The sequence below is a fragment of the Lagopus muta genome, chromosome 26, assembly GCF_023343835.1.
Source record: "Lagopus muta isolate bLagMut1 chromosome 26, bLagMut1 primary, whole genome shotgun sequence".
NCBI classification, from domain to species: Eukaryota; Metazoa; Chordata; class Aves; order Galliformes; family Phasianidae; genus Lagopus; species Lagopus muta.
Genome location: NC_064458.1, coordinates 1,514,795 through 1,529,186, shown reverse-complemented (window position 1 = coordinate 1,529,186; position 14,392 = coordinate 1,514,795). Strand labels below are relative to the sequence as shown.

The window sequence follows — 14,392 nt, the reverse complement described above, 5'->3', positions numbered from 1 at the left end:
GGGGGCACCCATGGGTGCTGCACCCAGCGGGGTGGGGGGCTGAGCAGCACTGGCATCCCCCAGACAAGAGCGGCTCTGTGCCACATCCCCTCCATCCCCATCCTCCCAACAATAGGGCACTTCTGACTCCAAAACCATTGCTGTGCAGCAAAGCCCCCCCCCCAAGGCTCCCCGTCCCTCTCCATCAGTGGATGCAGCCTGCCCACCCCCCAAAACCCCGGCGCCCCCCGGTGGGTTTGGCTGTGTGCTCTCTGCTCAGGAGGCCCAGAACGGCTCCATGCTGCAGCGGTGGTCCTCAGCTGCTCTCTGCTTCGCACCACAGCGATGAGTTCTGCATCGGGAAGGGCGGGGGGAAGGGGGGGGGGTGTTATTTTGGTAGCCCCGGGGTGGGCAGAGGGTGCGGTGCGGGTGCAGCCGGGTGTGAGGGCACGAAGGGATCCCGGGAGGGTTTGGCCGCAGCCCCCAGCCCGGCCCTGACACCGGGCGGGATTCCAGCCCACGGGAACGCGGGGTTGGGCCGCACACCCAGCACGGACCTCCCGTGCCCGGCCCTCTATGACGGTGGGGGGGAAGCCCCGAGCGTCTCCCCGCAGCCCCCTCCCGATCCGCAGAGCCGGGAGGAGCTCGGGAGCGGTGCGGGGAATGGAGCAGCGCAGGTGGTGCGGAGGGGCATTCAGGAGCCCCCGCAGCCCCCGCTCGCAGGAGGACGTTTGTCCCGCAGCCTTCAGGCTCGGACCTGCTGATGGAATCGCCACGAGCCGCCAAGCATCTTTTTTTTCTTTTGCCGTTTTTCATCCCCTTTCGTCAGAAATCGCAGCGGGAGCGCTTTCCTTCGGCCCCCCGACCGAGCCGAGCAGACGGCGGAGAGCAAACCCGCCCGCTGGCGCTTCGTCCGCAACCCACAGCAGCAGCTCCCATCTCCCCCCCATCCGGCTTGAGGGGACGGGGCGCTGAAAGCCCCCCCGGGGTGGGCAGTGCAGGGGACGGGGTTCACATCTCGGCGTTTAAGGGGAAGAACGCGGGGTCGGAGCGCTCCCCCCTCAGCAGCATCCGACGCGTCCGCGGCATTTCCCCTCCGGGGGGAGCGGCGGGGCCGGGTTTTGGCTGCCGAAGCGCCCAGGGGTGGTTTTGGCACAGCAACCTTCCCCCCTCCCCACGTCCCCCCGGGTGCTCCGTCCCCTTTGATCTCGCCAGCGGTAGCATCCAGCGGCAGGAGGAAAAAATGCTTCTGCGCGGCCAAAGCGTGTTTTAAAAGGGAAACATTGTCCCGAGAGCAGGAGGGGATGTTTTGGCCCCGCGGACGAAGCTGTTCCATTACAGCATCCCCCGGGCGGGGCGGGGGCGCGGGGCTGCTGTCCGCCAAGGGGTCCACGTGCTGGGGGACACCCGCACGATCCGCACCCCCCCCCCGCCGCGTCCTGCACGCCGCCTGACCCCGTGCCAGCGGTTCCCCGGCACATCGTGGCCGGGTACTGTGGAGACGGGGCTGCCACGTCCCCCGGCTATGGGGCCGGTCGGTTCCTCCCCGCCCCCCCGCGCTGCGAGGCCGCCAGCAGCCTGCAAAGCTGCTTTGCTTACCGAGGCAAACAGCAGCCGCCGTGCTGCTATGGTGCGGGGAGACGCGGGGCCAACCCTACTTGGGGACAGAGATGGGATGGGACCCCCGGCCCATTTTGGGCACAGAGGGGAGGGGGGTGCCGGGGATGTCCACGCTCTCCGTTTTGCCCCCCAGCTCTGGGCACCCCCCAAAGGAATCCCAGCAGCCACTCGGGTGTAAACACAACCGTATATTTTGTAATAAATAATGTACAATCCTTCAGTCCTGCCCTCGCCCCCGTGCGCTGCCCGGCCCTCCTGGGAAGGGGGGCGGGGGGGGTCGGAAGAAGCGATTTTGGTTTCTCTTGGGAAAATGGAATCTGGGGCATAACACGTGCCCGAGGTCAAACATGGGGGTAGGGGGGTCTGGGCTGGGTGCAGGAGCAGCGCAGTGCTGGGGGAGGGGAAGGCTGTGGGGGCTGAGCTCGGCGCCCCCGGCACGCTGCCCGCACCCAGGCAGGTGCAGGAGAAAGAAGAGGGCTTTTCAACCAAACCCTTGTTTTTTTCCCCCAAAGAAACCCCACATTTCCTCACCCACCCCAGCGGCTGCAGCACCCAGCCACCACCGAGGCTGCCCTCGGCTCCCACGATGGCACACGGGACCCCATCCCCATCGATCCCTTTCCCCTGTTTGCATTCACCCCCGCGGATTTTCTCTTTATTTTTAAATAACCCCCGAAGGGCCACGTCCTGTGGCCGGGGGGAGCACCACGAGCTGCCCCGCGCGGGGCTGGGGACGAGGGCAGGGCACAGCACCGGGGGTCGGGGGGCATCTCCCTGCCTTCCCCTTGGAAAACGTCCCTGGGCAGGGGGACCATCCCCGCCGGACGCGTCCCCTTGCCTCTCAGCGTCCCCCCCATCCCACCTCCGTCGGTCGTTATAAATGAGCACGGGTAAAAGCAAGGGGGAGGAGCGGGATGCGGCGCCGCGCCGCTCACTGCTGCGCCCGGACGCGGCCCATTCTCCTCCGGCCGCCGGGGCTCCGGGGGGTGGGCGCGGGGCTCAGGGCTCGCACGCCGGAGGCGAAGTCCAGCACTTCGGGGGGAGCCCGGCGCAGCTCCCCGGCGCCCATCTCACGCCGGATCTCATCCAGCGCTTCGGCCGGCGACGTCAGCAGGCGCTGGAAGAAGCTCTCGCGTCCCGCCGGCCGCTCCTGGCAGGTGAAGGTGACGGCCGTGCCCGCGTCCGACTTCATCTCCCGCGAGAAACCGTCCGACGTGCCATCAAAGCAGCGGCCGATGGCGATCTCTTTGGCCAGGCGCGGGTTCTGGTCCGTCACCGTGTAGATGCCGTAGTTGTGCCCCAGCGGGTCGACCGGCGCCAGCATGGTGAAGGCGGCCGTGTTGTTATTGTCGGCCACCGGAGGGTGCCGCGCCAGATAATCCCGCAGGAGCCCGTTGACGGCCGTGCGGCGGCAGCTGCCCTGCGGGATGACGGACACCAAGGTGCGATCCACCAGGCTCTGATCGTACAGCATCCCGCTGCACTTGAACTCCAGGCAGGCTCCCGAGCTGCCTTCCCGCATGGCGTCCCGCACGCTGCGGGCGTCACGCAGCCCGTACAGCTGCCCCAACGTGCGCGGATGGCTGCCGCCCTCGTTGCGCGAGCGCACCATGTACTCCTGCGGCCCTTCAAGGCGCACTTTGATGAAGCAGGCGCGGAACTCCTGAGGGTTGGGCCACCAGGACAGGTAGTCGCCGGTCCAGGAGGTGAGGTCGCTCTCCTTGAAGGGCACCACGTTGTATTCGTACTTGTCCACCTCCACGCGGTAGAAGCGGAAATGGTTGGCGCTGACCGGCGCCTCCTCGCACTCCCTGAGGCTGCGGTAGGGGTAGATGGGCCCGTTGGTCTCATCGATGTTGTTGGGGTCGGGTTTGGCCACGTTGACCTGGAAGGCCGTCTTCTTGATGTCGGGGTCGTCGTGGTCCAGCCGGCGGTAGCCCAACTTGTTCAGGTAGGGCTGGGACACTCCGACGGCATTGGGGTTGAGCTTGGGGCTGGAGGGCACGGCCTCGAGCTCCTCGCCGCCCAGCGTGGCTGTGATGTACGCCGTGTAGGCGTCGGGGCGGCGGGCGTCGCAGAAGGCGGGCAGGCAGGCGCCGTTGGGGCCCGTGACCACGCTGTCGAAGCGGCCCCAAGCCCGTGGGTTGGCAGGGAAGCCGGGCTGGGGCTCCAGGTTGATGAGGCTGATGACCACCCCCTCCAGCTGCTCATAGGGGTTGAACTTCTCGTTGCTGTAGGCCCTGACCTTGACGAAGCAACGGCGGTCCTCTGGCACGTCCAGATTGAAGAGCCGCCTCTCGCGGATCTCCATGTTCCCCACGAGGAAAGTCCGCTCCTCCCTCCTCCCGCGCCGCTCCTTGGTCGGGCGGAGGACGCCCTCCTCCTCCCACAGCCCAGTCTCGGGGTTCAGGGACCACAGCTTCATCTTCTGCAGGTGCTCCGCCATCCAGATCTGCCCCGCGTCCATCCGCACCTCCACCGGCCCCGTCTGCAGCGCCGTGCCCGAGTCCCCATCCCGAAAGTCCACGGCAAACATGCCGTAGGTGCGCAGGGGCACGATTTCCCCATCGGCATTGGCAAAGCTGAGGTCGCTGGAGGCGGCGCGCGCCGTGGCCACGTCCCTGGGATCCAGGAAGGTGACGCTGGCTTTGACGGTGCCCTTGAAGACCTCCCCGGAGGGGCGGAGGAAGGCTCCGGCGGGGATGACGAGCTCAGCAATGGGCTCCTGGCCGCTCGCCTCACCCAGCGGTATGGCATTGAGCTGCCCAGCATCCAGCTCCACCGCCTCCTTCTTCCGCATCATCTTCACCTCCTGGTAGACCGTGCCGCCGCGCCTGTCGAAGGGCAGCACCTTGACGGCGTCCAGCAGGCGCTGCTGCCGGTCCACGAAGCGCGCCACCAGGCGCTGCGTGTCGGGCGGCACCTCGATGGTGAAGGAGCCCTGGAATCCGGTGAAGCCGATCTTCTTCTTCCCCAGGAAGATCTGCCCAAAGCGCAGCGGCTCTCCGGTGTCGGCTGCAGTCACCCGTCCCTGCACCAGGACACGGGGCTGCGCGCAGGGCCCGCAGCCACACTTGGCCACCACCTTGATGGGAAGGACGGACCCACGGCAGCGGATCTCCCGCGTCTCCATGCGCCGCACCCCGCAGCAGCGCCGCGCTCCCGCCCCGCACCGCTGCCCATCAGCTGGGCTGCCAGCACACGGCGTGGATGGGCAGTGCCCCACATCGTAGTAGCGGGACCCGCCGGCATCCTGGTGGCACTCAGCAGGCAGCTCAACCAGGCTGGGCTCTGGTGCTGCTTTGCAGCTCTGCTGGCCCTGGGCTGGGGGAGAGGGCAGAGAGGGGTTAAGGTTCCTATTCCATAGAGATCCTGTGCTGCCAGCACCGTGCTCCTGCCCCACGTAGACCCCATCCCCGCTCACCCAGCACGGTGAGCTGTGCCGGCGCAGATCGGATGGCTCCGGCCTCGGAGCTGGCCTTGCAGTGATAGGTGCCTGCCTGCTCCGGTGTCAGCGCCCGCAGCACCAGGCGGCTGCTGTAGCGGTGTGCTGTCCTGTCCAGCAGTGTCCCGTTGTGGTACCTGCAGGGAAGGGATGCGGTGAGTGGGGATGCAGCAGGTCCTCCTTGTCCCCTCTGCCCACACCCGCTCACCAGTAGTACTTCTTGGGCACGGGTGTCCCCGAGGCTTTGCAGCAGAAGGTCACCTCCTGCCCGGCCACCCGCACCTTCGGCGTGGGGTGCAGCACCATGTAGGGCTTCTCTGCAGGGGAAGGACCGGAGGGTGCAGCTGTGAAGCCCTCCCTGCTCCCCTCATCCCTCCATGGCACATCCATGGGGCGCAGTGCTCAGTGCTCACCCAACTTCTGCAGCACGATGTGTGCCACCAACAGACCGGTGCCGTTGGACACAACGGGTGCCAGTCCTGGAGCAAAACCATCACGGTGGGCGCTGACGTTTGCACCGATGTTCACACACAGCCCAGTCACACGAAATGCCCCACGCGTGTCACTGCGTGCCAGCAGCGCCGGTGGGCGTCCCTCCAGGTAGACACGGGCACCGGGCAGCGCTGCACCAGCGGCGGAGACGACAGCGCCCTGCAGGGTGTGCTCGGGGCAGGCTGCGGGACGGCACGGCGCTGAGAGCTCGCGGCCACCGGCACCAGCGGGGCCAAGCCGGGGTTGGGGGGGGACGGGGGTCAGCATCTCCGCGTCCCCAGGGCAGGTACCTGGGCAGGGCGTGGGGGGACACTGCTGCACCTCGGAGGGGTGTCCGGCGCACAGCAGCTTCCGGGCGTTCTGGCAGCTCCGCCGGCGGACACGCGTCCCTGTGCTGCCGCAGCTGCGGGAACAGGAACCCCACGCGCCCCACTCCGTCCACATCGGCTCTGCGGGGAGACGGCGAGGCGTCGGGCAGCAGCACCGCCCATGGGAGATGGGATGGGAGATGCAGGCAAGAGGGGGTCCCCACCCCACGAGGCCCCGTGCGGCTGCCGTGCCCCGTGCAGCCCCCGGCTCGGCCCCCCAACCCCCAGCCCGGCCCCCCGGCCCCTGCCAAGCTATTTTTATAAGCGCAGCCTCTGTGATTGCCATTAAGCCGACGATGTGCGGGCGGAGGCGCTGCGCCCGGGGCGTGCCGCGTGGGCTCGGGGGCGGCCGCTGTACGGACGCGGCCCCCGCAGGGCGGCCCGTGACCCATCGTGGGGCTCGGAGCCGGCGGGGGTGGGGGGGAGGAGGGTGCAGAGGAGCGCAGAACCTTCACCGGCAGAGCCAGAACGGGAGACCGCAGCCCAGCGCCGACATTCCTGCGGCCGGGGAAGGGCCGCCGATTGGCTCCGCCGCCGTCTCCTCCGTCTCTTTAGGAACAGGAGGCGGCAGGTGGAGCCGTGGGAGTGGGGTCGGATCCGTGCGTGGGGAGAGGGGGGGTGTCCGTACCTGGGCAGGGCCCGGTGCTGCACGGCCGCCGTTCCACCGCCTTGCCCCTGCATTTGAGCTCCTTCAGCGCGGTCACCACCTGCGCGTTGACGCAGCGGCGCCGGCGGCTCTGGGTCCCGCTGCTGCCGCAGGCGCTCCGCGAGCAGGGGCTCCAGGAGGACCAATGAGACCAGTAGATGTGCTCTGGGGGGGGCAGAGGGGGTGACTGAGGGGGGCAGGTTCATGGGAACCCCTCGCCCCGGGACCGACTCCCCAGCAGCACTTCTCCCTCGGGTTGGTGCCGTCCGAGGGCGATGGGCTCGGACCCCCCCCCCGAGGTGCCGTCGGGGCCGGGGTCGGCACTCACCCAGCGGGCAGAGGAAGCGGATGTGGTAGTTGGAGCAGGTCTTGCCCTGTGGCTGCTCCTTGTTGACGCACCGAAAGCCCTTCTTGGGGCTGAAATGCACCACCTCGCCCACGTCCTGGGGCAGCTCCCACTCGGTGGTGCGCGCCTGGATGGCAACCGGCCGCGCGCAGACGCGTCCGCGGTAGTAGAAGCGGATGGCATCCAGGCTCTCGTAGTCGCCGTCCCCCCCGGGGTGGTCGATGTTGAACCACGACGTCCATTCAGCCCCTCCGCCTGTATGGAGCCCCCCGTGAGCGCACAACCCCCGTCCCTGAGCGCACCGATGTGGCCTCGGGTGCCACCGGGGGTGGGGAAGGGGCAGGGACATCCCGGTACGGCTCCGTGGGGACAAATGGGGGCTGCAAGGGAAAGGATGAGCAGACACAAGCAGCGGGCGCTGTGACACGGGGAGCCTGGGGGTGGCTTCGCATCCCTACTGCAAGGGGGCAGTGCCAGGGAAAAGCGTGATGTCCCCGGGGGGAGCGGGGTGGCACGGGAGGGCACTGCACTGTGCAGCCCCTTTGGGTGCTATGAGTAGAAGTGTCTCTGCACTGCTCTGGCTGTGGGTCCCCCATGGTGCGGTGTCCCCAGTGGCACGGTGTCCCCAATGGTTTGGTGTCCCCTGGATCCCCACGGTGTGGTGCCCCACACGGACTCAGGGACTGCTCTGTGGTTCTGTGTCCTACCTGCTGTGTTCAGGTCGAGTTCCTCCGGGCTGGGAGCTTTCCAGGGTTTCCCCAGTGCGTCGTTCTTGCCGGGCTCCAAGTCGTTCTCCAGTGACTCTGCTGGGGGCATAGGGTGAGAGTCCCCAACAGTGGCTCACCCCATCCCCAGGGCTGTCACTGAGCCACAGACACCGACGTTGTGGTGTAAATCACATCTTTCTCCAGGCACGGGGCAGGTGGGGAGCATAGGGAAGGGTTTGGAGCAGAGGTTGCATGCTGGAAATGCTGCCCCAGGGTGACGCAGGGTGTTGAGCTGCCTCACTGAGGCCACGGCATGATCAGCCCCCAGCAACCAGAGCAGACACGGCAGGAAATTGGGCTGTAGCACTGCAGCCCGGGGCTGGGTGAGCAGGAAAGCGGGTGGCACGGTGGGGATTCAATGCCCGAGTCCCCCCCACAAGGGGTCAGCTCAGGACATCCCCTCTTGCAGGAGCTGGGCGCAGTAATTGGGATTTCAGCCACGCAATGGGCACCGGGCGGCAGGATGGACAAACGGATCCCCAGAGAGGAGCTGGGATGTGCGGGGCTGTGCGGGGATTTCTGCGGGACGGCGACCAAAGGGGAGAACCGATGGACCCAGAGCAGCCCGGGGAGGTCTGCAGTGAGCTGATAAGCGTGCCCCGTGGGTGGCTGTCACCCCAGACAGGACGTGGCCCCCAGGACCATGAGCGCACGGTGGGTAACCCCCCGCGGGGAGCATCCCTGTGCCGGCTGCAGCGCCACCCCGTCCCCATCCCCTGGGGACACGGCGGAGCCTGGTGGCAGAGCGCAGCGGGGACTGCAGCCCCTCGTCCTGCTGGATGGGTGGATTTTCCCCCAGGTTCTGTTCCTTGGCAGGGGGGCACATCGCCGGCTCCCCCGGGGAGGACGAAGCGCCCCGATGGGGGCAGCACAGCCCTAAGCATCGCCGACACATCCCGCTCGCAGGAGGGACGTTCCCAGCGGCTGTCTGACATCTGGCCCCGGCAAACATCTGGCGAGCCCCGGGGGCTGCCGTCCTTCCCAACGCCACCCCCAACCCCCGGCCCTGCGCCGCACCACGCAGGAGGGGCTTTCCCAGCCGCGTCCCTGGGATGCTGCTGCAAAGGCTGAGGTCTCCTTACCTGCTGCCCCGGTGCAGCAAAAGGCGGCGAGAGCCAGGAGGGCCGGCAGCAGCCGCTCCATTGCTGCCCACGCACCGCTCCACCCGCGACTGCGAGCGCGGCCGCCTCGCAGGTCTATATAGGAGGGCTTTCCCCCTCGCGCCAGCAGACAGCAGAAATCGGATCCTGGCACTCAGGGCCGTCAGCTCCGCCGCGTTTGGCCCCGTGTCAGCAGGGAAGCGGGAAGGAGCCCTCAGCCCTCCCCGTGAGCCGGCCGCGCGCTGCCACGCGCCGCTCCAACCCGGGAAACTTGAGGGCTTGTTTTGCAAAGCTGCTAAAATTGGATGCACTTGGGAATGCAGTTGGGAGGGAAGGGGAAAAAAGATGAAAAAGGCCCTTCCTCTGAGCTCATGCGGTCAGGGTCGGGGTGCCAGCGCTCCCTGGCAGTGCTGCGCGTGGGCACGGCTGGTGGGTGCCCATGCTGTGACCTGGGCCACGTGTGCAGCTGTCAGCTGAGACTGTGAGCAACTCACTGCATCCGTGGCCCCCGGCACCCCCCAGGGTAGGAGGGGAACAGCCAGCAAAAGGCAGAGTGGGGGCATCACCCCAAACTGTGGCCCCGTCCCCAGGTCCCTCTGTTCCCCACACTCAGGCTCCCAGAACCTGGATTTCTGGGGTCACCCAAACCCCGCATCATTCTGGGGCTGCAGACGCTTCCTCCCCATCAGCTGGCACTGGTAGAAGCAGCCCCAGCTCTGCCTCATCGCCATCCTCACCATTAATCAAAACCTGGGGTTGTTTAGCCCTGTACCAAAGGGCTGCACCCCAAGAGGTGCCACACCATGGGGACAACACACCATGGGTACCAACGGGACCCACAGAGCTCACCCCATGCAGACACCGAGCCAGCCATCCCAGCACTTTATTGAGGGGCACTCAGGGCCACCACGCACTCGGTGCCCGGGGTACTCAGGAAGGTTGAGCTCAAACTTCTTCTGCACGTCGTAGGGCACGAAGCGGCCGGCCACAAAGTGCTGACGGCCCAGGAAGCGGCGGGCGCACAGCTTGGGGGCCATCAGGGACACCAGCACATCAGGGCTGATCCCACCACTGCTGCCCGCCTCCACGTCCCACCCTGCAATGGCACAGAGATGTGGGGAGGAGATCAGATGGGGGCAGGGGGTGGTGAGGTACGGGGATGGGGCTGGTGGGGTCCCTGTGGCACCCATAAGCACTGCTGCCCTGCAGCGCCCCGGCTGCATCCTGGCACGGTGTGAGGTTGTGCTCGGTGGGAATTCACCAGCATCTGTGCCCAGGGCTTCTGTTTGCTCCTCCGGCAGCAGGGGAGGAGTGGGGGGGTGATGGCAATTCCAGGCCTGGCCACCAGACACCCGGGTGTTTGCAAATTACATCATGTCTCAGTTCGGGGAGTTGGTTATTTGTTGGAGATGCCCTAAATGCATCCTCAGCCGTCAGCAGCACTCAGAGTGAACCGCAGGGACGCTGCCAAGCCGGAGGTTGTGGGGGTCCCCGAGCTTCCCCCACCCCTCCTACACTGGGGATGATACCTTTCCTAGGGGCAGATAGGGTGAAAAACTACCCTGGGGGTCCCCATACCTGAGGGCACGTCCAGGCTGACAATGGGGATGCGGACGTGTTTTAGGGTGGCAAGGATGCCAGCACAAGGCCCCCTGCCCTCACCCAGCTCCGCTTCAGCCCCCAGCACCGCATCCACCACTGCGTTGTAGGCATCGTTGATCAGCTGCACCTGGAGGGATGGGGGGGGACACGATGGGCAGGTGGGGGGTCCCCAAGCTCCCCAGACCCCCACCCACCCACACACCCAACCCCAGAGCATGAAAACGCTGCCCATGGGGGCATCCCTTTTCCCAGCTGAACGGGATGCACACAGCGATTGCCAAAGTTCCCCCCACCAGGCAAAGGGAGGGGGATGCAGCGCGGCCAGGACAGCGATTTGAGGTCACATTCCTCCTCCGAGGGAGTCCAACACTTCCAACAACAACAGCAGCCCTGGAGCTGTGGGCAGGGCCAGCAGCGAGCGTGGATCTCACCCCCCGTGGATGATCAGCATCCTTGTAACGCCCCAAAGTGCATCAGTGGGGACCGTGGGTGGGGGGCTCACCTCGGTGGGGAGGTACGAGAGGAAGGGGATGTCCATCTTCTCACACTGAGTGGTGAAGTCCCGGTACAGGGGGTCCAGGGAACGTTTGGGGTAGAAGATGGTGGGTTCATAGTCCTGCACAGCAGAGCAGTGTTGGACCCACGGAGGAGGAGGAGGAGGAGGAGGAGGGGGAGGAAGAGGTACCTACAAAGACGCGCAGGTGCCGTGCGCACACCAGCCCGATGGCCCCGTTCTGCTCAGGGCCGCAAACCACCAGCACTGTGGGCTGCTTCCGTGGCAGGGATGGCAGCGGGAAGGCCTGGGAGAGAGGAGCGGGGCGTCACCGCATCCCCCAGCCCTGGGGCGACAGGGGAAGGGGCCTGGGGGGAACCGCGGTGGGGATGCGAGGCTGGGTGGCAACAGGTGAAAGGTGGGATGAGGCCAATGCCTACAAGGGGACGGCGGCACCCATTATGGGATGGGGAAGGTGCCTACTGTGGTTCAGGGCTCGTACCCATGGTGGGACAGGGCCGGTGCCCGCAGCGGGTCGGGGCTCCCCGCCAGCCTGCTGGGAGGCGGCCGCGCTCCACATACCAGCAGCCGGCGAAGGGAGGCTCTGTTTATCCATTGACAGATTTTTTCCTGCTCACGCAGCCTGGCTCCTGCTTCCATCCAAACCTCGGAGCCCCGCGAGGCACCGCCAGTCCGCAGCCGCTGGACAGACCCCGCTCACCCAGCCCTGGCCCTGCTGCAGCGTTTGGCTGCGGCCCCGGAGCTGCGCTTCCAGCTGCCGTGTGGCTCCCAGGAATGCGCCGGGGGGAGCCCAGGGAGGGGACGATGCTGGGGGTATCGCACGGCTTGGGTCAGTGGGAGCTGTTCCTGTGTGACTCCCAGCCCCACAAGGAGGAGGAGGAGGAAGAGGAGGAGGAGGAGGAGGAGGGTGCTCCCACTTATTGGGATGCTGCAATGTGGGGCTGCGCCAGCCTTGCCGACCACAGGATGCGTCGAAGATCCAACACCCAAATACTTCTGCTGCTTCAACAAAGTTCTGTGCCCTGAAAGAAGGGGAGGGCAGAGAGCAGCCCAGACACCTCGAATGGAAAAGCTGAGCCGGGAGCGGAGCTTGCTGCCCTCATGAAGCACAAAGCTGCCCTTGATGCTGCACCTTCGCTCAGCCACGCTGCCCTGAGCATCACTGCCTCCGCTTCCTCACCCCTAGCACTGAGCAGTGCCAATGCCAGGCACCCGGAGAAGGGCTCAGCTTCCCTTGCTGGGGACATAAGGGCCCTGTTGAGCCCAATTCACCGCAAGGAAAAGCGTTAACAGGATTGCAAAAAGCAGTGGCAAAAAGTAATGGAGAAGCTGCAGCCCTGGGAACGGTGGGGAGGGGGAGAGCAGCGCTGTCTGCTGGGTTCTGTCCCCTCCCTGGGGCTGTGGCTGTTCCCTGGTTCTGGGGCAAAACCAAGGCTGGGAAACCAAGGGATGGGATGGGATGGGATGGGATGGGATGGGATGGGATGGGATGGGATGGGATGGGATGGGATGGGATGGGATGGGATGGGATGGGATGGGATGGGGGTGGCAGAGCAGCCAGCAGTGAAGCCCCCCCTCACAAAGGGGGTCCTCAGCCCCACCATCTGCCTCACCTTGGTGACGGCCACGGCGCAGGCGTGCCCCCAGATCTCGATGAGCTGCTGCCGCCCGAAGCGATAATCCTCCAGCAGCTCCTTCTCCATGGCCTCTGCCTCTGCCTTGCTGCAGGGCAGCGCGCAGCCGTGAGACCCCAGCAACCCCCCCCTCCATCCCCAGCCAAGCAGGGCACCTCAGCAGGGACATCACCACCATTTCGGGGCAGGGGCTGCTTGTGGTTTGAGGGGGAGTTGGGCAGGATGAGCAAAGGCGGTGCGGGGCTCAGGCACGCGCAGCACGGGGTCGCGGTCGCCTTTCGTGTGAGGCACGGCCCTGGCAGCAGCCCCAGGCTGAACGATCAGGCTGTTATATAAAGCTGAACAATGCTGCGGTTGTTCATCCGCTGCCGAGCCCGGGAGCTGGCAGGGCCGGGAGCTTCGGAATTGGACAATAATTGCTCACATCTGTTGGCTCACCTGCGTCGCGGATGGGAACAACATGTGCCGTTTCCAATCCGCTGCCGTTGCTTTTGTTATTAAAGGGATGGGGAAATTTGAGCCCTGGGAGAACCAACATTGGCTCCGGGGCTGTGGGGTGAGGTCCCACGGAGTGCCAGCACCTGTGGGTGCTGTGGGATGGGGGAACCCGGAGCTGTGGGGTGTGCAGTGGGTCTGCAATGGGACCGGAGCACTGACGTTGGGTGCGTGCGTCACCCACACCTCGAGTGGTCACAGATTTGGGAGGGGACATCGGTGTGGTGCAGCCACCCCTGGGAGCTGGATAGGGACAGGAGGGGGTCCTGCTGGGCATGTGGTGCCAGGGACCTCACGTCACCCAGGCTGACCCCACAGACCTTACAGCCACCCCCTGGATGTCTGACAAGACCCCATAGACCCTACAGGTGTGACAGACCATGGCCATTCTGCCAGACCCCATAGACCCTGCAGACCCCATAGACCCTGCAGACCCCATAGACCCTGCAGACCCCATCTCCATCCACCCTCACAGATCCCATTGACCCACGCCCCCAGGGTGCTGGTTGACCCCACAGACACACAGCCCCCCGGATTCCCTCAGACCCCATAAGCTCTCAGTGCCCTGTCCATCCTGTCCAACCCTCAACACTTCCCATCCCATCCGCCCCATCCCATCTCGTCCCCAATCCTTTGGTGCCCTCTAGTGAGCCCCAACCCGGCCCCAGCCCCACAGCGCGGTGCTGCGGGCAAACTGGGGGGCACAGGGACAGACCCAGCCTCGGGGTCGTCCCCCCCTCCCTTGTTGGCAGCAGCAGCCCCCGCGGGTTGGCCCCACCGCAGCTGTGTTGGCGCTCACTGAACAGAAGGCGAAGTTCTGACAAAAATCCGCGCTTTGGATCCAGGGGAGAACATTACCCGTAATTGCTGCTGGCAAAGCATCCTGGGCCCCGGCCCAGGCTCGGTCCCGATGTTTTGGCATCGTCCCCGGGGGGGGGGGGACGGGACACGAGGGGCTCCGTGTCCCTGGCAGCCCCGCACTCACGTCCCCTCCAGCTGCGGACTTTTTGCTCCGCGTTTGCCACAGGACCGGGGGCAGCGCGGGGCTCAGGTGCTGCTCCGATCCCGGCTGAGGACCGGCAGAGCCCAGCACGGCCCGGGGTAACTCGGCCCTGGTGCCTCCCGCTGGGACCGGGGCTGGCGGCGGCCAGGACCCCACCGGGGGAGAAGAAGGGAGAGGTGCGAACGGACGAGAGCAGCCCCAGGCGTCACCTCCTGCCCACATTCCCCTCTCCGGGACCCCCCCGAGCCTTGGGGAAGGGGCCGAGCCCCACAGGGCATCAGCTGCACCCTGGGGCTCTGCTCCCCTCATCTTCTTCCCTCTCCGTGTCCCGCATTGATACCTCAGCTCCACGTGCACCTCCACCCCGCTTCGCACCCCGCT

The 14,392-nt window shown here is 66.4% G+C and overlaps 2 protein-coding genes across 2 annotated transcripts; both read right to left on the bottom strand.

Moving 5' to 3' along the window:
• Window positions 1-2,328: 2,328 nt before the first annotated feature.
• Window positions 2,329-8,806, bottom strand: CILP2 (cartilage intermediate layer protein 2). The gene is made up of 9 exons (XM_048927635.1): window positions 8,746-8,806; window positions 7,604-7,699; window positions 6,879-7,151; window positions 6,533-6,715; window positions 5,827-5,985; window positions 5,458-5,718; window positions 5,253-5,361; window positions 5,024-5,181; window positions 2,329-4,923 (listed from the first exon to the last, which is right to left on the bottom strand). Exons 1-9 carry the CDS (start codon window positions 8,804-8,806, stop codon window positions 2,531-2,533), a joined length of 3,693 nt encoding a protein of 1,230 aa, XP_048783592.1. The 3' UTR covers window positions 2,329-2,530.
• An 840-nt stretch (window positions 8,807-9,646) lies between these two features.
• On the bottom strand, window positions 9,647-12,875 carry YJEFN3 (YjeF N-terminal domain containing 3). The gene is given in 7 exon segments (XM_048927657.1): window positions 9,647-9,688; window positions 9,690-9,859; window positions 10,342-10,492; window positions 10,868-10,981; window positions 11,055-11,165; window positions 12,493-12,662; window positions 12,665-12,875. Coding segments are annotated over 7 exon segments (969 nt in total).
• Between the last annotated feature and the right edge of the window lie 1,517 nt (window positions 12,876-14,392).